We start from the raw sequence: 24,996 nt of genomic DNA, 5'->3' as shown, positions 1-24,996 counted from the left end.
CTTCTTCTTCTGCTCTCTTTCCATCACTCTTCTGCGCTCACCCACTCTGTCGTCGTGACTTTGTCACTCTTTTTGTCACCGCCTGCATCCCTCTCTTCCACTCTCTCTTTCTCGTCTCTCGTTCTGTTTCGGCGGCGGTGCGATAAGGGTGTAGGCAGCGATAGAGCTTCAAGCGGCAGAGAGAGTAAAATACGATTTCAATTAAGCACCAGAACGTATTCTATCGTCATCAATGGAGGATGGGGGGGGGGGGGGGGGCGTCGTGCAGGGAGGTAGTGCTGTGTGGAGTCTTGGAGGCCAGAGCTGAGATTGATGTCTGCCCCCCTGGCTAAAGCTCTGAGGGAGGATTTCTCTGCATGGACCTCCTAGGTGGGACAGCCAGAGGAGACAGACTGTAGGAGCACACTTTGCCCTCATACCGGCAATTACTCCCTTGATTATACTGTATTATGTCATTAACATGGTAACACATTATAATTTTTTTCTTCATATTATAATATTTTATTAAGTTTAGCAGGACAACATGTAATTAGCACACAAAGGAAGTAAATTGGAAATATAAAGACCCTCCAAACCTGTGGTGTCTATGAATAGTCTTCATATGGAGACAGATTCTCAGCCGGTCATATACATTGACTCAAAGTTCTGTTCAAACAGAGATTCATGATCTGCGTTTGCTGCTCCAGATGCTAAAACAAACACGCAAGATTAAAATTCTATTTATGTTAGGCACAGATAGAAACGGTATCTAACGTTTGCCTGAGCCATATCGTAGCACAGACAGCCCAAGTAATCAGCACTTTTCATGTTCAAGGAAAGGTAGCACAATCAGGTTGTAATTTGGCATTATGTTCTCGTGAAATATTGATGAAAACAGTTCACTCAGTAAAGGCTCGAGAGTTGAAATTGGCCTGCAACCTACAGTGCACCATTTCTCCCAGTTAAATGATGATGGTTTGCAGTTAATATTAGATTGAAATCATTGACAAGAAAATCGTGTTCTGGTTTGCTTACTTCACCAGCTGAGAGTCAGCTGGTATCTGCTGCTGTTCGAACTTGCCTCTTGTTTGTAAAGTACATAGATATAGAAAAGAAAGTTTATTTTTTGTGGGCAACTCAGAAATCTTCTTGGATGGATGTTAGGGTAATCATGATATTTTCCACACTCCAACTTCTTATAGACACTAACCCATACACGTAAGACCCATGTAATTGCCTTATTTCTTGTCGTTTATGTTGGACTGTGATGAAGAAGTTGGAGGTAATCACAGAAAGTAAGTTTGTATTCTTAAAGGAAGTCTTGGCTGTGTGTACTGTGTTTTACCCAAAGTTAACGTGGTGGCTCATCTCCGGTCTAGCACATGGCTTAGTTACAGTCCTGTTCAAATCCTCTGATTCACCTTCTTTAGGAACAGCCTCTGGGCTTCTTTTAATGCTAACTCTTCATAATGCCATTCCCCAGTCGTCTTGTTGTCTTAACTTTGGAAGGAGACGAGTCCTTAACGCCGTGTTTCAGCAGAGTTGGCGAAGTCTGAGCTTTTTCATAGGGGGAAGCATATTTAGCTTCTGATGCCAATATTGCTTAAAAATAAATAAATGTATAATCACATTGGTTTGTCACCAGAAGTCACCCGCAATAAAACGCAGAGACACATAATGTTAATTTATTTCATTGATCAAAGCCTGATTTCTCTTTCCCAGAGAATGCAGCTGATAAGAGCTAGAAGTGATCACTTCCTGTTCGTTCCTTTGATACCATCGTTAGGAGCCAGTGACATTGGTATGCAAATGATGAGTTAATCCCTTTACATTACTTTGTTCCGTTTTTCCCTTTCATTTCCACACTCAACCATTTCTAGCACAGCTTCTGTGTGGAAGAGAACTGCCAGCTGACAAGAAGATACCATGAGATTCACAATCCCTCACATCCAGGAGAATCAATCAATCCTCTTCTCGAAGACACCTGATCCAATTATGTAATTTGACTGTTTGAGATTAATCTAAGCAATGAACAGAAAATATTATTTTACTTTCATAGTTGAAATCCATTGTGAGAGAAACCATATATAGGTTATAGTGGTTAAAGGTATATTGTGTGTAATGTTGTACAACAGTAAATAGTATACATAACAAGTGTTAATTGACACTTTAAAATACAACATCTAAGACTTTTATTTTCTCAAAGGTGTACATTGCGACTTTGCATATGACACATAGATTTCTCACAGATACTTTTACAAAAAGGTTACCAGCCTTTATAGAAAACGTTTGATGTTAAGAATTAAGACCACATGTTGGCATATTCAGTATAAGACCAAGAGCCTCGTAGCTGAGATACTCTGTGAGATTGTGACCTGTGTGTCTCGGTTTTTGTTGTCCTAAGGGTTGGTGTTAAAGATAATACGGAAAAAGGTGGGAGGGTCTTACATTCAAGAAGCTTAAAATGCAAAATCTCAAATAAGCCTAATTTTCCTTAGCCAATCACATAGCTTTCGGAGGGTTTTGTGGCGATAGACTCCACTGACTAACAAACCTCCCCTCCCTAAATGAAAACACTTGAGGTTTATATAGCTTCTCAAAAAATGTATCTAGACATTTATCCAGTTTAATCTTCTTAACATATTAAAGTGATTTGCTTTACCCTGAAGTGGCTGAAGCCGAATCAAGTGCACCCCTCTTAATGCACTAAGACCTGGGAGGCATTGTGAGCCTTCAATCCCTCGGAGAGGTGGGCAGGATTCAACTTTTTCCGAGGTGCAGCTTTGGTCTCTCCTGCACTGTCATTTTTTTGTCTCACTGTTGATACTCCAACTGTTGCACTCATTCAGTATGCTTAAGCACCAGCCTGTGCCAGAACTGCCCACACTGAGGAGTAGAGGTGCTCTGCTCTGCGGTATTTAGCCACACTGAAAGAGCTTTCTCATAATGTAGGTGTTTGCAGAATTCATTGTCCCCCCCCCCCCCCCTTCCTTGTGAATGTCAGGAGAGGTATGAATAATGAGACAACTGAACCAGATCCACAATGTTAGCTTGATTTCTCTTGGTGCCAGCTTATGACTGTTCAATAGGTCTGGGCATTTGTGCAAGATGTTCTTAACCTTTTCGCTAGACAGCGGAATGCTCTAGGACGTAATTTTTTGGACGGTCACAATGTGGTCTTTTCAATCTCAGCTCCTCAGACCGGACACTTGGTGTGCCTTGTTCAAACACAACTGAGTCATAATATACTGCGATCTGTTGTGGACCTGCCCCAGGCCTCTCCTTGGCACAGTCCCATCAGCATAAGGGCAGATTTAAACTGAGCGACAGCCTGTACGTTCATATTATGAACCTACTCCTTGTTATCATGTCACCTAATATGAATAATGAAACGTTATGTTGATGTCACTATATGCGAAAAACATTAATCATTATAATTTCCTTGGGAAAGTATGAGGTTAATGTCGGTAAACAAGAACTTCTTTTTTTATTTCAAATTGTTGTTTTGTATGTTGTTGCTAGGAAATGCAATTAATTTGCATTGATTTGTTCCTACTGTGCATCTTTAGAGTGCATAAGGTGCTTTAACTAACACAGCTGTAGATACTGAGAGGAGTGAGTTTAACACAAATGATTACTTATGCATAAAATACCTTATGCATAAGTAAATATAATGTTGTACGTCAAAATGGTCAGTTCTTGCACAGTTTAGGGCCAGAGCTTTTGTGTGCACTCCTGAAATGTCATTGTTGGTTATTTTCAATGTCTTCGCACACTACAGTAAGAGATCAGTTTGCTTCCCTTTTCACTCAGTTGTGACCCTCTCCACCTGTCACTCATATCTACTTCATCCTGTAGTTCTATTTTTCAACCTTTAACATTTCTACCTCAGCTGAGAGATGGTGGTTTGCCAATTGTGCCAATCCGTACCAATCTCTACCAAGGCAGAGCTGCACACAACTTTTAAAACCCTTGGCAGGTGGTAGTTCTCCTTATAGCTCATGGAACTGGTGAAATTGATTGAGAGTGGAAGGTTATAAAAAGAATGGTTTTGCCTTTCCTTAACAACACATGCCTGGCTTGAAGTAGCAACCATTTTTGGCAAAACACGTTACTTTGTTTTTATTTCTTTGTCCAAATACTATCGAGAGGTGCTTAAGGTTGTTCCTTGGGTAAAAAGTTGATATTATTGCAAAGAGGGGAAAAATGACTTTTTATGTTTGCAGGAATTGTGGATTTCTTCCATCCGTGAAATCCTAATTGTGCCTTGGAGGGCTGGTAGTATGTAGGGTATCTCTGCTCTGCTCTGCTCAACAGGATTTGTGTCTGTGTATGCTTGAGTATGTCTTTCAGCCTAAATGCGGATATAACCCTTTCAGTGCACCAGCCACAGATTCCTCGTACTTGCCGCTAGGCTGATCCTGTGCATCTTCAGCTTTGTGTTGAACACATTCAAATTCTCTTTTGGAACCTACCATTAAAAAAAAAGGGGGGGGGGGGGGTTGAAATTTAAAGTGTATGGCATTAGGAACTAGTTCTCTCCTGGCTGTGGTTCACCTTCGTAAGACGGTAGACAGTAAATTGCTCATGAGCCAAAGCGTTGGTCAATAGTTCATGGTCAGTGGGGAGAGAGGGTGAGCAGGAACAGGGGGATGTCTGACGAGACCACTGCTTTGGCGGGCCTGAAGAGGTCGTCTGTGCCACTGTGTTTGTCCAGGGTCAGACGGGCATCTGCCTGGAGCAGCACCGGCCTGCTTGAAAGGCGGACGACAGGTTTGGGGATGGACATCGCAGAGGGTTCAAATGACATGTTTTTTTTTTTTTTTTAACCAAGCCTACAGTAGGTTACTAGCATGGGTAATTGAATTTCGATTTTCTTTCTTTTCCTTTTCTTCCTGTGGTTCAGATTCCAGACCTGTAGCTCGGCTGTTCCTCGTCGGCAGTGTTGTACTTTCTATGTACTTTTGACGCTTTCATGCTTTCCTGTATTTTCTGTACAAAAAAAATCAATGGGATGAAGTAGAAAGATGTTTTATTTTAATGAAGCGTGGAGGTTGGCTCCGACGACGCTCGTGGATCATTCAGATGGGTGATGTGTGATTCCCCCTGGGGAGAGTTAAAGATGCGGCACGGGAGCGGCTTTAGCTCTCCTGTCTTTATCAGTGTGTCAGGCAGAAGGGCTGAGCTTGCTCAGTGTGAATGGACAAGCCCTTGAACCATAAACCTGCACCTCCTCTGATAACAGTTTTCGGCATTGTGATCAATGTGGTTTCAGGCCTTCGTTTTCCTTTTTGACACAGCTAAATATATCGACGGTTAGCAAAACGAGGGGTTCCAGCCTTTCAAAATGAGGGTGCTGCGTGCTCTATGATTTTTGAAATCACGCCCGGCTCAATGAAAACAATATTTTTCAGCAATTTCTACGTCCGTATTTTCTTTTTCTTTTTCTTCTTCCAGTGTGTCATTTTCTGGGATCCTGTTGACGTCTGAGCGGTCCTCATGCTCTGAGGTGAGATGCGTACTCCCAGAGCAGAGCATGTGCGATGACATGGCCTGATTGTCAGACTGGTGGGCTGGTGATATCTGAACACAGACTGCGCTTGTCTGGCTTAAATACGTCAAGTCTCCGAGCCCTGGGCAGTCCTTGTTTCCTCCCTTTCTTCACAACACCCAGCGTCGCCCACTGAAACCATCGTCTCTCCCATACTGGAGGATCCGGCCTAGTCAACTGGCAGTCTGGACTTGGCTCTCTGTCTGCCCACATGCCTACAGTGCCCCCCTCTTCCCTCCCTCCCTCCCTCCCTCCCTCCCTCCCTCCCTCCCTCCCTCCCTCCCTCCCTCCCTCCCTCCCTCCCTCCCTCCCTCCCTCCCTCCCTCCCTCCCTCCCTCCCTCCCTCCCTCCCTCCCTCCACTCGAAGGAGTGAGTTTACCACCCCATGCAGAAACCTGTTAGTATCCAAGAAGGATGGCGTCAATAGCATCTTCCTACACAGACATTAGTAAACGGAGGGCACAAGAAAATGTGGGAATCGTTTACACTTGCCCACTGTACTACCATCAGAGGCCATAATTAATCATGAGCGAGAGAAAAGGAAAAAAGAAAAAGAGAATGTGGAACCCTCCCTGGTTGGTGAGACACTCCGTGCCTGTGAACAGCTCTGACACCTTTGACAGCTCTGGTGGCCAAAAAGGAGGGGTGTCACAGTATGGACAAGCAGGATTTGCATAGCAGGACGTTTCCTATTATTCCTACAGAGGCCCGGGATCTGTATTGTTTTCCAGACGGTTCCCGTGAAGGATAATTGTCGTTCAAGCAACGAAATAACGTGTTCATACAGTAAAGGGAGAAGACCGCGGTAGAGGGGAACTCAAGGTTAAAGCGCTAAGCTAACTATGTCCACTGTGAAGAACACAGAGGCGATGAATATTGTTTGATAGACAACACTGTTGTGAACCCCCCTCCCCGTCTTATTATCACAAACAAACTGGGTTTCCATAGAAACTGTGTACAGTCTTAGCTGCTTGGAGTCAAACCAAAATCCCATTCCAATATATTTCCTATTTAAGTGGTTAAACATCACAGTTTCCAGAGACCTTGTATTTTCTTTGGGCAGATATTTCTCTGAAATTCTTTGTGTCAGTCAGAGTTGTGTGACTTTGAAAGTTAGAGAACTTTTAATGTCGCGACTATGCCAGTAAAAATATTTTTGGCACTTGTTACCCATACAAATTAAGTTTAAATAGACTCATTAGTGTATCTCTTCAAATTTCACTGCAAGTTTAAACGCATACTTACATCAATGTTTACACACACACCATTACTTTGCACTTCAACAGCTTAATAAAATGGCAGCAACATTACCCCTCAATATAAGGCATGATGGGCAGATAATTATGGATAGCAGTCATGTCCTGTAAATCAGCCTGATGTTCAGCTCCTTCCAGTGCTGAACCATATGTCAAATACATTTCTCTCTGCTCCATTTAGCATAGGTAGTTTCTGCATCTGGGCTGTTTGGAATGAGCTAGTGCCTGTTCGTTAGAGTACCTGTTAATGCCAGTAACTGTGTATGAGCGTGTGCATTTGCAGAAATGCTTTCATGGTGGTGAGTAGGTGTATGTGTAAAGCCACCACTAGAAAGTGTTGAAAGCTCCAGCTAGCAAGATCGCATCCAGGGTGACTAACAAGCTTAGCATCAGCGCTGCCGTGCTTGCAAGCATGTAGTGGTTAAAAGAGGCTTCAGCGTTGAGAGAAATGCATGGGTAGTTCCCTAGGCTTCTGCTAATTCCATCACACCCCGAGTCTCAATCAGACTGTGAACAAGCATAGCCTGCCCTTCTTTTTTTTTGCAGCTGAGGAAGAAAGAAAGAAAATCATTTTTGGAAAATATTGAGTATCTTGGGTAGTATCAGTAAAGGTTTGAATAACAGTAAATGTTTGTGTTGGTTTGGGTGTCAACGTTGTGAAGTTCAGAGGGAAAGTGAACCGAAAAAAATCTGTACTTTGCAATCCGTGACGCACAGCCCAATGGATTAGGACACAACCAGCACCACAGGGTTGTCTAGCACATAACTAGATATATTAGATGCCATGTTTGGGGTAAGTCTTCGTTTGGCATGGCATTTTATAAAAAGAAAAGGTGTTAATGGGATTATGCAATTATACTGGTGTTTCACGTTTTCCTGCGATGTGCTCGCCTCCTCTTGAACTGGCTCTGCCTCTTGTGCCCACATACTCCCAGTGACAGACTGGGAGTATGTGGTTGGTGTCCCAGTAAAGACTGCTGTTGGATTCATTGTTCCAGGTGTCACACTACTTTGTCCATGTGGCGCTGGCTTTTGGAGGTGTTTCAGTTGCCACTTTACAGCCCTCTTTGTGTGGGCGGGAGAGTTAAAAATAAGCAGGTTTGAAGGTAGTGGGTAGTCTTGCATCATACATGTTAATATATACATATATAAGCAGTTTTCTGTAAAATCTGAAAACATGAGAGGGGGGGGGGGATCATTTGAGGATTAATACGTCTTGATATGTAGATTATAGCTGGAGGAATAGTTGAATGAAAGCTCCTCAATTTCATTATGGTGATAAAGGTTAAGATGTCTTCTCAAGCTTAAAATTGATTGGCAGGGCGTCTGGATCTTCTAATTGAACCAGCAGTAAGTTAAGCACACTTCACAGACAAAGGCAGCAACTTCATCTTCTGCCTTTACACAGCAGGTCTAATGACATCTACAGCATGTCACATGCAGTCTGTGTGTTTCTGTTAATTGACACGTCCTCACTTAACAACAACTGTGCCTTGAAAAACAACATGGCTTTCATATTTTTTTCTTAAGTGTTGCCTCCGTGTCCAATCTGGTTGGCTTGTTGGAGCAGGTATGGTCTAGACTCTAGAATGTTCCTTGGTTATTCCGAAGCATAAATGTAAGCAGGTCAACAGACAAGCAGAAATCAACAGACAGCACCACTCTATTGACGAAAATCCAATTTCCCATGGCATCAGGGGGCCATGCAGAAAAATAAATGGGCCAAGAAATCATTTTGGAGTCAAAGATGGGCTATTTTGGAGGACCTGTCGGAATATTGTCAGAACGGTTTCCTTCACCCAATTCCTCTCGGGCAGATTACTGTACTGCCCTTTGCGCCTGGCTGAGGGGTGGGGGAGGGGTGTGAGAGGAAGGAGGTGAGGTGACGAACCCTCTGTGCATGTGAGGGGGAGCTGTTATTAATGACAATAAGGACCTCCTCACCTCTCAGGTGGGTGACCTCCAGGCGAGAACCAGCCGTGAGCCCCACACAGGGCCGCCTGGCGCTGGACTCCTTCCATCTCCATCTCGTCTGTGGCTCGGCCGCATTCGTCCACTCCCTGGACAGGATTCAATTACTGCTGCCGTGACCTTTGACCTGGGCGAACCTCCTCTCCTGACCCCGATAGAACAAGTCGTACAGACCACGGTTAACCTCTCCCAAGGATCGGTCCGGGGCTGCTGCCCCATCTGCCTTCCCTCCCTGGTCCCTCCATCTCTCTCTCAACACATCATAGGTATGGGGCTTCCATGCCTACGACTCTAGTCACTGCAGGAGTCTTTGTCCCTTTGTCTCCTCAGACATGCTATGCACTATAGTTCAAATAAAATACAGTGTAATATCCAGCATATGACGAACAAAAACAGTCCAACGTGTTGGGAGATCTGACCCTGGCTGCGCCGGTTTGGTAACGGGAGCCATGGGATTCACTTCCTGTTGAATGGAAGATGTAGAACGAACAGCTCGCCCTCCATGCAGGCAGAAACAAATGTCAGCCATCTGGTTTGGTGTATTTCACCCGGCAAATATGACGTGTGCTTGTTCACTGTGTACGTTGATGTGAAGCATTCGGCTCCACTCTGACAACAGTTCAACATTTCCTCCCTTCCTTTTTTTTTACCGTTGAAATTTCAGAGTTGCGTGTACGGGCTGATTTTTTTTCCCCGTGTTTACAGATCAATCCTCCAACCTTGCTTGAAGCTGCAGTCGATGGTTGTTAAGCCTTTGCCGTCTCTTAATCACAACACAGATACCTGTTAATTACCCAACGAGTTCAAGTGTTTTTGCTACTTAAAGAGGGATTTGAGATCGATGCGCTGCTTTGCTCCGGGTCGAGCGGAGAGCGCAGTTGACCGTTTAATGAAACGCTGTGAGTTCTGCGAGCCTCGGCTGATGGAGAAGGAGAACAGCGAGGATCAGCTGGATAAGCAGAGGGGATATTAATAGGCAGCTGCATGGACGACAAGGTTTGGTATTGGGTCAGGGATAAACCGTGAACTTGTAAACTCACAGTGGGGCCTCTCTCTCTCCTCCATCCCTCCTGCCTTGCCTCCCCCCCCCCCTGCCCGGTACAGTGTGTCATCACTAGGCAGAGATATGGGCTCAAGAGCCCAGGCAGCTCTGCGAGAGGGCCGATTAGACGTCTCTCTGATTCTCAGCCCCAGCAGAGTTCACACAAAGGTAAGCCAGGAGTTTACAACCCTCAGAGACGACGGCCTTCCACAGCCTTTGTTCTGCGCAGTCCTCACCGTTGCAGATGTGCACACGTTCGATGCTGTAGTCGGCCATTTGCTTGCATTCACACTGCCGCAACATGGGTGTGTAGATGTCCCTTCGACGATATTAAAACTAAGGTCATCTTGTTGTTGTCGTTGTGGGTTTTCTTTGGTTGACAAAAGCAACAGTTGGTAAAAGACATCAGGCCCTTTCTTATCATTTACATTTACGGCCATTTGTGGAGTTTGACAACTGGGAGAGGATTAAATCCCCCGTTCCCTGCCTCCTGCCACAAGAGAATCGAGTTCCTCCAGCAGAGAGAGAGCCCACCACCCCACCCACCACCACCACCCCACCCAGCCAGGCTCTCTCCAACACCAACCAGCAGCCATGACAGAGCCACAGGGCTAATTACAGCCGCCTGGTATCTCAGACGCGCTCCCAGAGGGCCGTTTTGCTGTGATCACAGCAGGCTAGTGGGAGGTTAATCCCAGGAGACCGCAAGCTCAATCTCCCCCGCCCCCGAGGCCCAGGCCTGGGCTCCAGTTCTGTGTGAAGGCCCAGCGGAGCGTCGCGTTTCGGTGCTGACACCCACCCACCCTTGGGGCCCGCGGGGTGCTCTTGCTGGGGCGTGGTAGGGTCCTGATCCCGCCACCAGGAAGCAGAACCCCCCCCCCCCCGAACCCTGACCTCCGTCACCTCCTACCCTCATCTGAACAGACCAGCTATAACCCACCAGGACCGATGATATTAGAGAGCAGAAAGCATATCAACGCAGAAGTTAATGGAGGGGAACCACTTAGTACTGATGAGAAGAACATGGGGATAATGTATCTAGTGGAGGGGAGCCAATGGTTATCTGAAGGAAAGGGAGGGTATATGGTACTTAGAGTTTAAATAGCCACATGCATCTAGCATGTTCTGTCAGGGATGGCATTCATTAGTAATTCGGAGGAAACTTGGACAGGGTGGAGTATGGGAGAACTGGTGTGAGATGAATGGTGTTCTGTAAGTACTGGTTGTACTGTAGTATATTCATTATCTTCATACATGGTTATTTTAATTCAGACGGGAGGATAAATATGTATGTATCGGGTTTTTTTCCCTGGAGACTTATCTGTGTGTAATTAATGTGGATTTTGACAGATGGAGAGAAAAAAATCCCTGTAAGAGAGAGAAGGGTACATGCCACAATGTGTGAACTGCAAGCATGGAGGGAGCGGCTCTTGCGATTTTTTTCCCCCCCCCACAGTGCCAGCTGGACTAACCAGATTCTTACAGGTAGAGACAGGCACTTAGGCACTGAAACAAACAATTGAATTTAACTGACCACTTTTTCTGTCTTTGTGTGAGCAAGTATGTGCTGAAGAATATGCTTTTGTGTTCAGTCTGTGTCTCCTATTGGAATTCTTCTCTTTGAGGTATGCCTGTGTTGTGGAGTTCAAATAATATCCAAGATTCTCTTATTCAAATATATAGATTGATGTGAATGTTCCATGTAGCCCCTAGGCCTGTTTTCTCTAAGCTGTGCTATTTTTGAATACTTCAATGTATGACTTAGATATTAGTGTAACTACATTATCATGCTGTCTTTGCCTCATAGCACACATGTATAAACGAGGATTACAAGCGTTGAGAAGGCAACAGGTCATGCTATGTGAGCTTCCCCAGAGGGGTCAGCGATAGCGAGTCAGTCTGACAGGCTGTGGAGGAGGATCCATTGTTGTTGGTGTGTCTGGGTATTACCTGCAGGCCCTATCTTTGAGGCGCCAGTATTATCCTGTTATTAGGCTTAGTTGTTTATGCTTATTGCTGCTTGTCAGGTACCCTGAGCATCTTACTGGGAAGGGAGGGGGGGGGGAGCATCTCCAGTATAAATCCAGGACTCCTGTCTTATCTCATTCAAGTGCATCGGAATATGATCGTTTTTTTGGAGGTCTTTATTGGCATCTGGAGTAAAAGCATTTTTATCTTCTCTGAATGTTTTGGTACCAAAGCCCCCCCCCCCCCCCCCCCCCCAGTTGCAGGAGCTACGACATGCTGTTACCTCTACAATAACATGTTTTTCATACCTGCTCGTAACACGGCAACACATATTTATCCCCGTCCAGGCCAGTTATAATTACTGCTAGAGGACTTTGTTGGACTGGAACAGCCTTGATTGGCATCTATGTTTGAAGAGGAAGTGAACAGAGTAAAAAAAAGACCATCATATGGTCTGGCAGATTTTGGGCACATGACCAGGGTTGACAAATGTGCTCGTTCAATAATTCAATCTGCTTCTATAATTCCCAAACTTTTACGGACATAATGGAATATTTAGTGCAATTAAAGCTTCCAAGTCAGTGTCCAATAACTGTGATCATCAAGCGATTACTTACAGTAAGTTGTGTCCAAGAATTTTCATCTGACAGATTGAAGGGCATAAAGATATCCTGGCACGGGCTGAATGATGGCGTGAATGTGTTCACAAGTAGCTGCAGATCCACACTGTCCACTCCACAATGAGGAGACTTTTTTTTATTTTATAGAATAATAGTTGTTGTTTTGTCTTGACTTCCCTTTCTTTTTTTTCAGGGGAAAAAATATGCTTTGATGATGGTGGACCCAGATGCTCCAAACCGTAGCAAGCCGACACGAGCTCACTGGAGACATTGGCTGGTAGTGGACATCGAGGTGAGCAGACTGTGACCCATGGCCCACTTACTGACCAGAGAGAGGCAACTTGCCAAAGTTTGCATACAGGATGTAGATATGTACGTGCATATTAATATATGGTCTTTTATTTTATTTACATAGATATATTTATTGTCTACATGTTATGTAGCTTTTAGTGTAAAGCAACAACCGTTGTTCTGTTTCTTATGTTCACCGTACTACCTTTTCTGATTTTGTTTGTTGCGAGGGAGCAAAATTATGAATGGCTCTGAACACTAATGTCATTAGGACAAGGGGAGGGGGGGCAGGATCTGAAAAATGTTTGCTTTTCATATCATGCATCTTGTGCGGTAAATGCCCATGACAGAACAGTGGGAGGAAGTCGCCCTAAATGGCTGTGAAAGTTTTCGAGGGCCCTGTCAGCGGCAATTTCCCAGCGCTGCGACGTGTCGATGCAGGCGTGTGAGACTGTTATAGAGGAGAGCAGCATGCGAGGTGCAGCCTCTCTCTCATCCAGCTCTCACCCCCCCCCCCCCCCAGCTCTCTCCCTGCAGTGGAGAGCTCTTGGCACAGAGTCTTGCCTTCATCTGTTCCCCCAGGCAGAGCCTCTCCTCCGATGATCCACACTTCTCCATATTTTACACCCCCGAAAATGGGCACCGCTCCGATTCCCCCCTTATTTCTCTTCATATTTCGCTCTTCTTCATCCATCCGTTTTGTGTGTCTCTCCACATTCTTGCGTTCTCACGCCAAATGCGTGTTAAGTTGTTGATTGCCTCAAATATTTGGAGGTTTGCAGACATGTTTTAATCCCCCCTGCAACCCAGTGATCAACCCAGTAGATTAGAGCGAGTGTTCTCAGAACCAACCATACAAAGAAGGAGCTTTGAAAATGTACTGTACATCCACTCTCCTTTCATCATGCTTGGAAACAGGAGCTTACACTGTCTAAATGGAACATAGATACTCTGTACAGACAAAAAATTATATGTCTGGCCAATTATATCCTGCGCTGTATGTCAAGATTTATTGCAAACTACAAATGGAGAATTTTTTGGGAACAACTCTGATACTGTGTTTCGGCACCAAATAAATAACTATGGTATATAGATTTTATAAAATTTCACAAGTTGTCTTGGGGTTTTTCTTTAGTTCTTTTTAATAACTAACAAAAATAGCTATGACCACATCTTTGACAATTTCTCTTAATTTGCTCATACTATTGTACACCACTGTCAAATCCCTTTATACCTGCCTGTGCATTTTTCACTGGAGCCCAACTGACTGGACATTCGACCTGCTGTGAATAAACACATATCTTTCAGCTGCTCCAGCAGACAATGTACCGGCCAGCAATTCATTATCCTGTCACTTGTGTGGGCGTTGACATGGATTACCTGTGGAGTGACTAGCCAATGGAGAAGGCTGTTTGGCTGATGCTGGTTGCTGGTTGGTCTGGGGGGTTAATGAGGATTCTGAGTGATTCTTAGCCTCAGTGGGAGGTGTTTAATTGCTGGGAATAGAGAGGTGACACCATATAACCTCGGTTTAGTTATTATATTAGGGTGTTTGAATGTGTTGGATTATGTCTAAATACCCTAGGGGGGTAACCTAATTTGGACGCATTAATGTTCAAATTAATATCCTGGCAATGGTGCCTCTCAGATTTCTTATTTTTTATAAAGCCATGGTTTGACCCACTGCCAACACAGTTGGTGACAAAGAATTTAATGAGATTGAAAGAATGAAAGAATGCTTTTTCTTTGCCCTTACCTATTTCAATTTGTAGTCAGTTTGTATTTGGACATAGACATTTATAAACAGAGACATTTATATATTAAAAACTGGGGGTTGGAAGTCAAACTATCAAAGGTCAAATTGATGAACCTGGAGATTCTCACCAGTAAATATGAAAAAGCCATGCTCATTCGTTAATCCAGGGTCATCCATGGGTGTTCCGGATTGAGGATGTTGACGTAATTAGCTTGTATTCTTTATCCTTGGCTGTAGGTTTGAAGGTATAAAATAGCTCCTTCCATTGCTAAACATAAGGGGGTCAGGTCAGTTTCCAGGCTGAAAAGCACATTTAAATTGAATTCTTAAGTCAGTGCTCATTACAGAAAGCATTGTAGCAGAGCAAAGACAAACACAGAGCTTTGATAACAGGAGCCGTCTTATCCCGTCACTAACCTGATTTTTGCCTTCATGTGAGCTGATGGTCGTTTCACTAATGAGACAGTGAATCACAAACAAAACAGAAGTCAATTCAAGTTTCTGTACTTGAAATATTGACGTGCTCCATGAACTAGGCTCAGCTCTCCTTTCTCTTGATTTGTTTACATATTGTATTGTTTACTGTAACCTAGACCATGGTGAGAAACCAGTCCGAGGCCTTTTGATGAATTTGGAGCTACCAGGTGTGATCATGTTACAATTTCCAAAAAGAGTTTTTGGAAGCGACGGAGACGTACATTCCTGGGATTGGAACAGTGAAGCAGTTCTCAGTGATTCTCAGAAGGCGGCGGAGATGCAGGTGTCTGTTTCTCTGCTCTCTCCCCTCTCTCTCTCCAAGTCCTGTTTTCTTTCGCTCTCTGCTTTTCCGTTGATGGAATCTTTCATTGTTCACTTCCTCTCTTTCTTTCTTTCTTTCTTTCTTTCTTTCTTTCTCTCTCTCTTTCTCTCTTTCTCTCTTTCTCTCTCTCTCTCTCAGTCCACCACACAAGAACAATGCTGGACATCCCACAATCACAAATATTAAGACATCCCATCTTTTCAACACTCCTATGGAAGTGTGTATCATTATTAGATACCTGTATCTTTTTGTCTTTTTCTTGTATGTTATTTGTTTTTGTCCTTAAGTTTCTAAGCATGTGATGGCTCATTGAGATAGTCAAAATGGCTTCTGACCTTTTGCCGTTAAGTGATGGTTGGTTTATATAATTCCTAAATGGCAGTTATCCTTTCCTAATGATGCCCTGGAGCTAACTACAATTTACAATTTATCTGCAACACTTGCAGTGTTTTGCATCAATCATGGGCAATTACCAAAATACTCTTAAACAGCTTGTTCTCTCAGTAACTAGCGAGCCTCCAGATTGTGCCCCAATCCCTCCCTCCCCCTCTCTCCTCTCCTAGCGTCTGAATCAATGCAGATGTTCGGCTCTGCTCTAGCCGCGATAATTAACAAGCAAGTCATTAGCATCTAAAGAGTCTCCTTAAGTAAATGGACTGTTGGGCATTTTATGTTAGCCCTCCTTCTCTGGCTACAGTGGGAACTGTGCACGGATCAGCCAAGTAGGGAATCAGGTGGCTGAGCGGTTAGGGAAGCGGGCTAGAAATCCGAAGGTTGCTGGTTCGATCCCGGCCGTGCAAAATGACGTTGTGTCCTTGGGAAAGGCACTTCACCCTACTTGCCTCGGGGGGAATGTCCCTGTATTTACTGTAAATCGCTCTGGATAAGAGCGTCTGCTAAATGACTAAATGTAAATGTAAGTTGCATGAACTTTGAGTTTTAATATGCGGCAACTTGAAAATGTGTGGCGACAATTGTTTTTCCCTGATACAGTGCTCATAGATTGTCAGATAATCTGAACATGACCAATCTGTAGGAATACAGGGAAGGACCATTTATCGTTGTTTCACCTTATGCTTCTCTAAGAAAAGTGCTGTTGGATAAGGGGTGATTGGAACTGTTTTCAAGAGTGGTTCGTTAGCATTCGTAGCAGGTATTGGGTCCCAACGTGAGAGCCCTTTGGTGTTTTAGCAGTGTATTGTTCACACCGCTAAAACACCGACACACACAGAGAGCTTGTCTGACTGTTTTTTCCTAGATCTGACTGTTGTAGGCCCGACTGTTTTCCGTCAGCTGCATTCCGAATCAGCTGCTTCTCGTTGATTGAGTCTAGATGACCTGTGCTCGGGGACCAATCACACGATTGCTTCCTTTCCACGGCTCATAGGTGGCCAGGTGGACACGTCTGACCTCGGCTAGATATTCCGACTCTTCCAGCGCACCAGGGACGAGTCCATGCCTCGGAATCCGTCCCGTTCTCCCAACAGGTCCCGGAGGGAAGTTGAACCCCGTGATCAGCTGTTGAACAAACAGGGAGGTATTGTGCCTGAATTCCACCAGCTGCTCCAGTGTTTGTGTGAGCTGCCTGCGGCCTCCTGGGTTTCCAGCCTCTGCGTAGCGAGATGTCCTTTGACTGCAGACGGGATTATATCTCTCTCCCCCCCCCCCCCCCCCCCCCCAAAGGGCTGCGCTTTTCGAGAAGTCAGCGTGTCAAGCAAGCACCAGAACCTCCAGCTAGCGGCTGTTGCTGTGAGCGAAACAGTTCGGTCTCTTTGTCGTTTGACTGCTGCTCTGTGGCCCCGGTACGAACACAGCGTTTTGCTCGAGGTGCTTGCATTTCCTGCTCTTTCTAGGGAACGAAAGCAGCATGTGTTTTACCGAAATACATCCCAACATTCAGTCACCACTTGGAACGGAAAATAATTATGTTGTCGGGGGGTCACATAATTAGATGTATTCTCATGCATGCTATTATTTAAGAAATATTGACAGACAACTTCCCCCGTACTGCTGCCAAAAACAGTTTCCCAAAAGGCCAAGCAGACCACAGTGTGCAGCAACGCGAGAACAAAGAAAACCAGCGGTATTATTCATAATTAAACTCTTATTGTGTGCTCTCCTAAATATTTCCATTCTCTCCTCCTCTATCGCTTGCTCGCGACTGTTCTGCCGTTCAGTACTTTTGCACTTGGTGCCGGGAACATCTGTCTGGCGCCTGTGTGCAGCCAGGCTGTGCAGATTGGAGCAGGTAGCGGAGCACGTTGCAGCCCAGCTAATGATGAGTGTGTCTGCCCTCTCTCTCGTAGACGACACAAGCTGCTGCTCAACACTCGCTCACTCCATCCGCACGCCCAGGGAAACAGATTTCCAAACATATGCAGTGTGTTTTTTAATCCAGCCGAAGACTTCAGTTCCCAACAAACACGGGTAACCTTACGGGACATCCATATCTTACGACAAGGGGGTGGGCGCAAAGTAATTGAACGTTTTTTTTTTCTTCCCTTTAATTGCAATTTTTTTCCTGCCTCCAAAGTTGCTAAACACACACATACCCAGGTTAACAGTTTTGTATGTGTACGGGTTTTGAAAACTTTTGTAGAAGGGCTTAACAGTTCCAGGTAATGAGAATACAAAGTGTACGTACATGCTGTCACCTCAATAATAAAAAACAATTATTTACTACATAAACAATTCAAATATTTGTTGTTTTTATAGTCAATTATAAAATTCCTTCATCTTTTTCTATTGACCTATACCTTTCTATTATATTACTTTGTAAGCATGATAAATTATTTATTGTACAGAAGTTCATTCTCAATCTTGTGTTCTTCCTGTAAATGAGGACACAAATCAAGACTAAAAACGTCCCCCCCTGTTGTGCAATAAAAGAACAAATATTTAGAATGATTTGACATGTCCCTTGGTGTAGGTCAACAATAGCCTCTAACATGGAGACCATCTGGAGGTGGTTAGCGATAAGGAGGCTCCAGTCCTGGTCCTGGTGCAGGCCGGACCAGTGTCAGAGGTGCTGCTAAATGGAGTTCAGCTTCAGGAAGTCATCGCCCCACTGGAACGAACAAGCCTCTCCCTCCACCCACCCGTCCATAGCCTTCACACGCAGCCTTTTTGTGTGGGTTCAGGGAGGTTGTGTGTGTGTGTGCGTGTGTGTGAGCAAGCGTCTGTTTGTACGCCACAAATCCGCCAGATGTATTGCCTGTTGATTTTGTCTGTTGGGTGGAAATTCATCGGTGTATGTGGTTTCGCTTCCACTTACGGACTGTTTACGGCCTGCTTTCGCTCTCACACGGATGCAGGAATCGCTGTCACAGGCCCCTGTGAGCTGCCTGCTTCATTGGTGTACTAACAAACAGGGCTGTGCTGCCTGCTTCAGTAGTGTACTAACAAACAGGGCTGTGCTGCCTGCTTCAGTAGCGTACTAACAAACAGGACTGAGCTGTGTGCTTCAGTAGTGTACTAACAAACATGGCTGTGCTGCCTGCTTCAGTAGCGTACTAACAAACATGGCTGTGCTGCCTGCTTCAGTAGTGTACTAACAAACAGGGCTGTGCTGCCTGCTTCAGTAGTGTACTAACAAACAGGGCTGAGCTGTGTGCTTCAGTAGTGTACTAACAAACATGGCTGTGCTGCCTGCTTCAGTAGCGTACTAACAAACATGGCTGTGCTGCCTGCTTCAGTAGTGTACTAACAAACAGGGCTGTGCTGCCTGCTTCAGTAGCGTACTAACAAACAGGGCTGTGCTGCCTGCTTCAGTAGCGTACTAACAAACAGTGCTGTGCTGCCTGCTTCAGTAGTGTACTAACAAACAGGGCTGTGCTGCCTGCTTCAGTTGTGTACTGACAAACAGGGCTGTGCTGCCTGCTTCAGTAGCGTACTAACAAACAGGGCTGTGCTGCCTGCTTCAGTAGCGTACTAACAAACAGTGCTGTGCTGCCTGCTTCAGTAGTGTACTAACAAACAGTGCTGTGCTGCCTGCTTCAGTTGTGTACTAACAAACAGGGCTGTGCTGCCTGCTTCAGTAGCGTACTAACAAACAGGACTGAGCTGTGTGCTTCAGTAGTGTACTAACAAACATGGCTGTGCTGCCTGCTTCAGTAGCGTACTAACAAACATGGCTGTGCTGCCTGCTTCAGTAGTGTACTAACAAACAGGGCTGTGCTGCCTGCTTCAGTAGTGTACTAACAAACAGGGCTGAGCTGTGTGCTTCAGTAGTGTACTAACAAACATGGCTGTGCTGCCTGCTTCAGTAGCGTACTAACAAACATGGCTGTGCTGCCTGCTTCAGTAGTGTACTAACAAACAGGGCTGTGCTGCCTGCTTCAGTAGCGTACTAACAAACAGGGCTGTGCTGCCTGCTTCAGTAGCGTACTAACAAACAGTGCTGTGCTGCCTGCTTCAGTAGTGTACTAACAAACAGGGCTGTGCTGCCTGCTTCAGTTGTGTACTGACAAACAGGGCTGTGCTGCCTGCTTCAGTAGCGTACTAACAAACAGGGCTGTGCTGCCTGCTTCAGTAGCGTACTAACAAACAGTGCTGTGCTGCCTGCTTCAGTAGTGTACTAACAAACAGTGCTGTGCTGCCTGCTTCAGTTGTGTACTAACAAACAGAGCTGTGCTGCCTGCTTCAGTAGTGTACTAACAAACAGGGCTGTGCTGCCTGCTTCAGTTGTGTACTAACAAACAGGGCTGTGCTGCCTGCTTCAGTAGTGTACTAACAAACAGGGCTGTGCTGCCTGCTTCAGTTGTGTACTGACAAACAGGGCTGTGCTGCCTGCTTCAGTAGTGTACTAACAAACAGGGCTGAGCTGTGTGCTTCAGTGTGGGCTGCTTCTGTTGCTGCTCTCTGCCACCTAAAGGGAGAGTTACATAAGAGTCCTCCGCTCAGTTGTCAGCTCCATCCCCCGTCCACACACACACACACACACACTCTCACATAAACACACACTCACACACACCAACACACTCGCACATAAACACACACACACACACACTCATGTTGGTAACCTTTGCAGTCTCTCTTCATTGCTATAACAACTGACCCCCCTAAAGTGCCTTTTTCTGGTTGCCGTGGCAAGGTGACCGAGGATGTTTCGCCGTAGAATCAGTTTCAGTTATCTCTGAAGAAGGTTGTTGTAGGCATATTATTGACAAGGAGATAGGAATACTAATCTGCATTGTTAGATAGGATAGATTCAACGTAGAGGCATTTATTAGCACCTTAGCATCACTTATTTAGTTCATGTTCTGATTCTTGTGGCACCTCTGGTCCTTTGGCTTTGCCTTAGCTTCTGTCTCCTATTTAGATTAGGCTCATAAGTGTTTATAGAGGGAATGGTGTCATCTGCTTTGTATGTCAGTGTGTTATCTCAATTTTCACCCAGCACATTGTCCTGAATGTATTACAGCAACTCCCCTAGAAAACAGGGGCAGCCCTGAAAGCCCTTTCTAATCCAGTCTGTCATAGTAAAGACTAGTAAAAAAAAAAAAACAACACAGATTGGACCCTCTCCATGCAAATACTGTTTAAAAACCAGTAGCTCCACACATAAAGATTCTTTTAATATGTGCCCTTTTTCTTCACACCCACAACCATTGTGTTTAAATCCTGTTTTTCCTGAAAAGATTTCTACTCGCAGCTACAGACAATGTTCCCCCACACAAGCTGTCGTCTTTGTCGTCCTCCCTTAGTCAGTAAAGCAGGATCTTTGGCTCTCGTCTGTGTGGCTGCTCTGTCTTCCAGAGGACAGGTGGGAGAGCTCAATGAAGTCGGCCTACCTGCTCCTGTCTAAGCTGGTCAATCTTGGATATGGAGAGCAGGGTGAAAGGAAAACGGAGGAGGGATAGAGAGAGAGGGAGAGTGGATGATTGGAGGGGAGGGAGGGAGGGAGGGAGGGAGGGAGGGAGGGAGGTAGGGAGGGAGGGAGGGAGGGAGGGAGGGAGGGAGACGGGGCAGGCGAGGAAAGCTGACTCTCAGAGGGGGGGCCACTGTGTCTCTTCTGGGGGTGAGGCAGAAAGGAGGGAGGCACGCTGCTACAAACAACTCCCCAACAATTATCCTCCCCTAAAATAGCCCTCACCCAAAGTACATGCTCACCAGCTCTCTCACACACACACAACACAGACCCTGGAGGCCTCCAGTGGCCTGTACGACCTTCATCGGAAAGAATTTGTGGCGTTTTTCCTTTTGCCTGATTATCACGACTGATGATTGCATGAGATCAGGATGATGTTTAATGAATCTGCATGCATTGCATGCTGAAAGGTAGAGATTTTAAAATGTTGCTCAACATTGTTGTAATCACGCTGTTATTTGGGACAAAGGACTAATAATATTATACCTGTATTTTCCTCTGTAGTTGTGTAGGGACTATTTTACATTTACATTTAGTCATTTAGCAGACGCTCTTATCCAGAGCGACTTACAGTAAGTACAGGGACATTACCCCCGAGGAAAGTAGGGTGAACTGCCTTGCCCAAGGACACACCATCATTTGCACGGGCGGAAAATCGAACCAGCAACCTTCTGATTACTAGCCCGATTCCCTAACCGCTCTGCCACCTGACTCCCATACATGTCAATTTTATGTTGACACATGAATATGAATATCCATATTTGAAGAATTTTGTCGACTGCACTTACAGTACATCTAAGAGAAGATTTGAACCAAACTTTGTTGGACAAGCAGTTGTAATTGAGACTGTTGTGTTTTAATTAGTGATGGGGAGACTTGGCCACAGATACTGAACAATGAGTCAACAGATCAGCAGATTGCCTTGGCGATATTGGAACCCCAGCATATCCCTAGCCAACCAACTGTCCCCTGAGCTCTCAAGCTTTAGTCACAGGGCACTTTTAGCTGTTAAATGAAGTAAAGTAATGTTTGTTTTTTTATTTTGTTTGTTTTTGGGTGTATGGTACTTTATAACGACACAGAAGTTGAGTAAAGATGCATTCCCAGGGTGTTAAATGAAGATGTGCACCTATGTGTTCCGGGAAGAAGCGAGATAAGATATATATATCCCCCCATTTGAAACAGAGTAAGAGTTATTCTTGGCTTTGTGCGTGTTTTTCCTATCATTATTCTATAGGCCTGACAACGGTAAACTTGCTGAAAGACCTCTGATCTGTACTATTGACCATTATCATAGCCACAAGCTGTCTTTGTTACAGTGTAGCATTTATACGCTCCGGAGGATGAGAACCTGTTTACATTCCAAGGTGCCACAGTTCACTTCCTTCTGCAGCTCACTCAGATTCCAAAGCACTGTATAGATTTCTTCCAGCTGATGAAATTAAAAAGACAGCAGAGTGTGTGTGTGCTGTGCCTCGCAGCAACACAATTTGCCTGCGAGTTCACGATACGGGTTGAGAGGGGAGTTCCTTTGGGGGGATTAAATCGCTCCCTCTCTTCGTGTTCCCCCCCCCACCCCCCTGCTCTCCATTCTTGCAGAACACAAACAGCTCGCAGGCCTGTACAGCAGCAGAATACAGTGTGTTTGCCACTGCGTTGCTCACAGGTAACAATAAACCAGAGGTCAAAGGTTAAGAGGTATTGCGGAGCTGGAAATCTTGGGTGTTCTCCTGGCAGGGTTGTGTAGTGTTTTGTGTAGAAGCACCGAAAACAATGCAGCTAGCGTAGCTTTGTAGAGAATGTTGGCGCGGTCTGTAGTGTACAGAGGTACTAAAAGAGAGAGATCTCTGCTTTCATGGGGCTTTTGGAATAGTGAGTAGATAATCCATTTAATCTGTTAATTATGCATACTATGCAGATGCATACTGGGTTAGCTGGACCTGCGCCTAACCCTCAGTCCCGGTTTGAGGTATTGCAGACACCCTGATCATCTTCCTGTTCATACCCTCTGATCTGCAACATATCTGAGCCAGACCCATATGAGATGGAATATGCAAATACGCGCCCCGGAACATGTGGAAAATCTCTACAGATAGTGACTGCAGAACCCACTGTACACCACGCTGTATGTTTTCCACAAGAGTAGGAATTAATAAAGATGCGTTTCGGACCGTAATTACTATTCAAACAATTATGTACTTAGTTTCTTCCAACAAATGCATTCCACATATTGTTTTGCCTCTGTTAGCAAAGCACCCCGAAAGACTAAAACCTTTCATTCCAGCAAAGGCCGTTATTGGTCACCGTCAATAAAAGCATAAAAGCATTTATTTCCCACGTTTGTCAAATTAACGGCATACTCCATCTCCCATAGGAACAGTGAGGTTCATTAACCCCTGTGTGAAGTGGGCCAGGTTACCTGCAGTTACGCCAACCTCTGTCCTGTTCCTGCTTCAATTATAATAGAAGAATTAAACAGACAGTGATTCAAAACAGTAATGCTGCCTCTTAAATCTCTTTTGTACCTGCTCTCAGCTGTTAATGACTAAAGACAGCGGATGCAGCACACAGTTGTCTGCAGATGCTGCCCATTGTACTGATGGATTTAAACACTGTAGATGAATGTGGCGGTTTATAGGCACAAAACGATTTACACAACAGATCGTTGTTGGTTTGTCATATCAGGTTGACTATATTACTTGGGCAGCTTAGCAAAAAAAAAAGGAAGGAGGAGAACATCAATCAACATACAGGTTTGGCTTTTAATATGTTTCTGCTTTTAGCCCTTTGAACTCGAAATTGATTAGATCTTAAATTTGGATTGACCTGTCCCCAAATCGTGCCCCTCTCCCCTCCAAACTGTTACAGAATGAGATTGACCTTGAACTAATTAAGTGTTCAATTACACGGCTGCTGATCTCCCCTAATGGACTAGTTAATTAATTAATTGGATGGACTGGCCTTAAGTGAAGTCCATTCTCTTCCTTGTCCACCTCCAATGTCCTCCTCTTCCTCCTCCCCCTCCTCCCCCTCCCTCAAGCCCAACAGGTCACTTTACCTTATCTATTTTGGTCTTCATTTAAAATTCGAATCGTTAATTTAATTGCGCAAAAGCTCTTAAATTATATTTCTCGCCTACTCCACCCTCGTATGTACTACCCCCCCCCCCCCCCCCCTCCATTTTTCTCTACAGTACCTTCACAGAAAAACAGCCAAGCCCACAGGTTTTAAGTACGCCCGTTGCCTTTTATAAACTTATCATATTATATTATATGGAGCCGATAAATGTAACCTGCTGGACAAGACACATTTGTAGTAGGCTATGGCGGTAACCAAGGAGCCACGTGCGCTCTATGGATGTGTCGCTCCCTGTGCACAGGCTAGGCTTTTCCACAGCCACCCCCGTCCGTAGGAAGCCCTATGTTGGGACATGTCAGCTCCTTGTTTGCTTGTTGTGCTGATGAAGCCGGGGGTGGGGCGAGTGGGCAGCCACGTTCCAGGATTCCCTCCAAATGAGTCATCCAGCCCCCAGTCTAACAGACTGTTACCTTGGGAACTCAGGCTAGGGGTTTCCCTCGTCAGGTTTGCGCTTAGAGACATCGCCACTGCTGCGACTGTGGCACTCTTTGCGACTGTGAGAGCCTCCGAGCCAGACGTACAGGTGAGAACGGATTAGCTTCGCCGAGCGCTGGCATGTACCCTGCTGGGCCCAATCTGCTGCGGTGGTGAAACAGAACTGAACGTCCGGCTCAGTCCGCAATAGCCGCAAGGCCTGGCTGTGCAGCTAATGTATGCAGTTTAGACTGAATAGATAACGTGTAGTAATGAGTTTGGGTAGTCGTTTCTTAAGTTAGTGGTTTGAGTAATAGAGTGGTACTGCTTAATGAGACGATC

At 45.1% G+C, this 24,996-nt stretch overlaps 1 protein-coding gene across 1 annotated transcript in view; it reads left to right on the top strand.

Moving 5' to 3' along the window:
* The window catches only part of LOC136932887 (protein D2), a 43,590-nt gene that overhangs the window by 4,245 nt on the left and 14,349 nt on the right, over positions 1-24,996 (top strand). Inside the window, exon 4 of the mRNA XM_067228189.1 lies at positions 12,581-12,679. Coding sequence (XP_067084290.1) covers positions 12,581-12,679 — 99 coding nt within the window. The remainder of the gene's footprint in view (positions 1-12,580; positions 12,680-24,996) is intronic.

The sequence above is a fragment of the Osmerus mordax genome, chromosome 24, assembly GCF_038355195.1.
Source record: "Osmerus mordax isolate fOsmMor3 chromosome 24, fOsmMor3.pri, whole genome shotgun sequence".
Lineage (NCBI taxonomy): Eukaryota > Metazoa > Chordata > Actinopteri > Osmeriformes > Osmeridae > Osmerus > Osmerus mordax.
The sequence above is the reverse complement of the archived record's forward strand: the minus strand, read 5'-3'. Positions and strand labels throughout refer to the sequence as shown.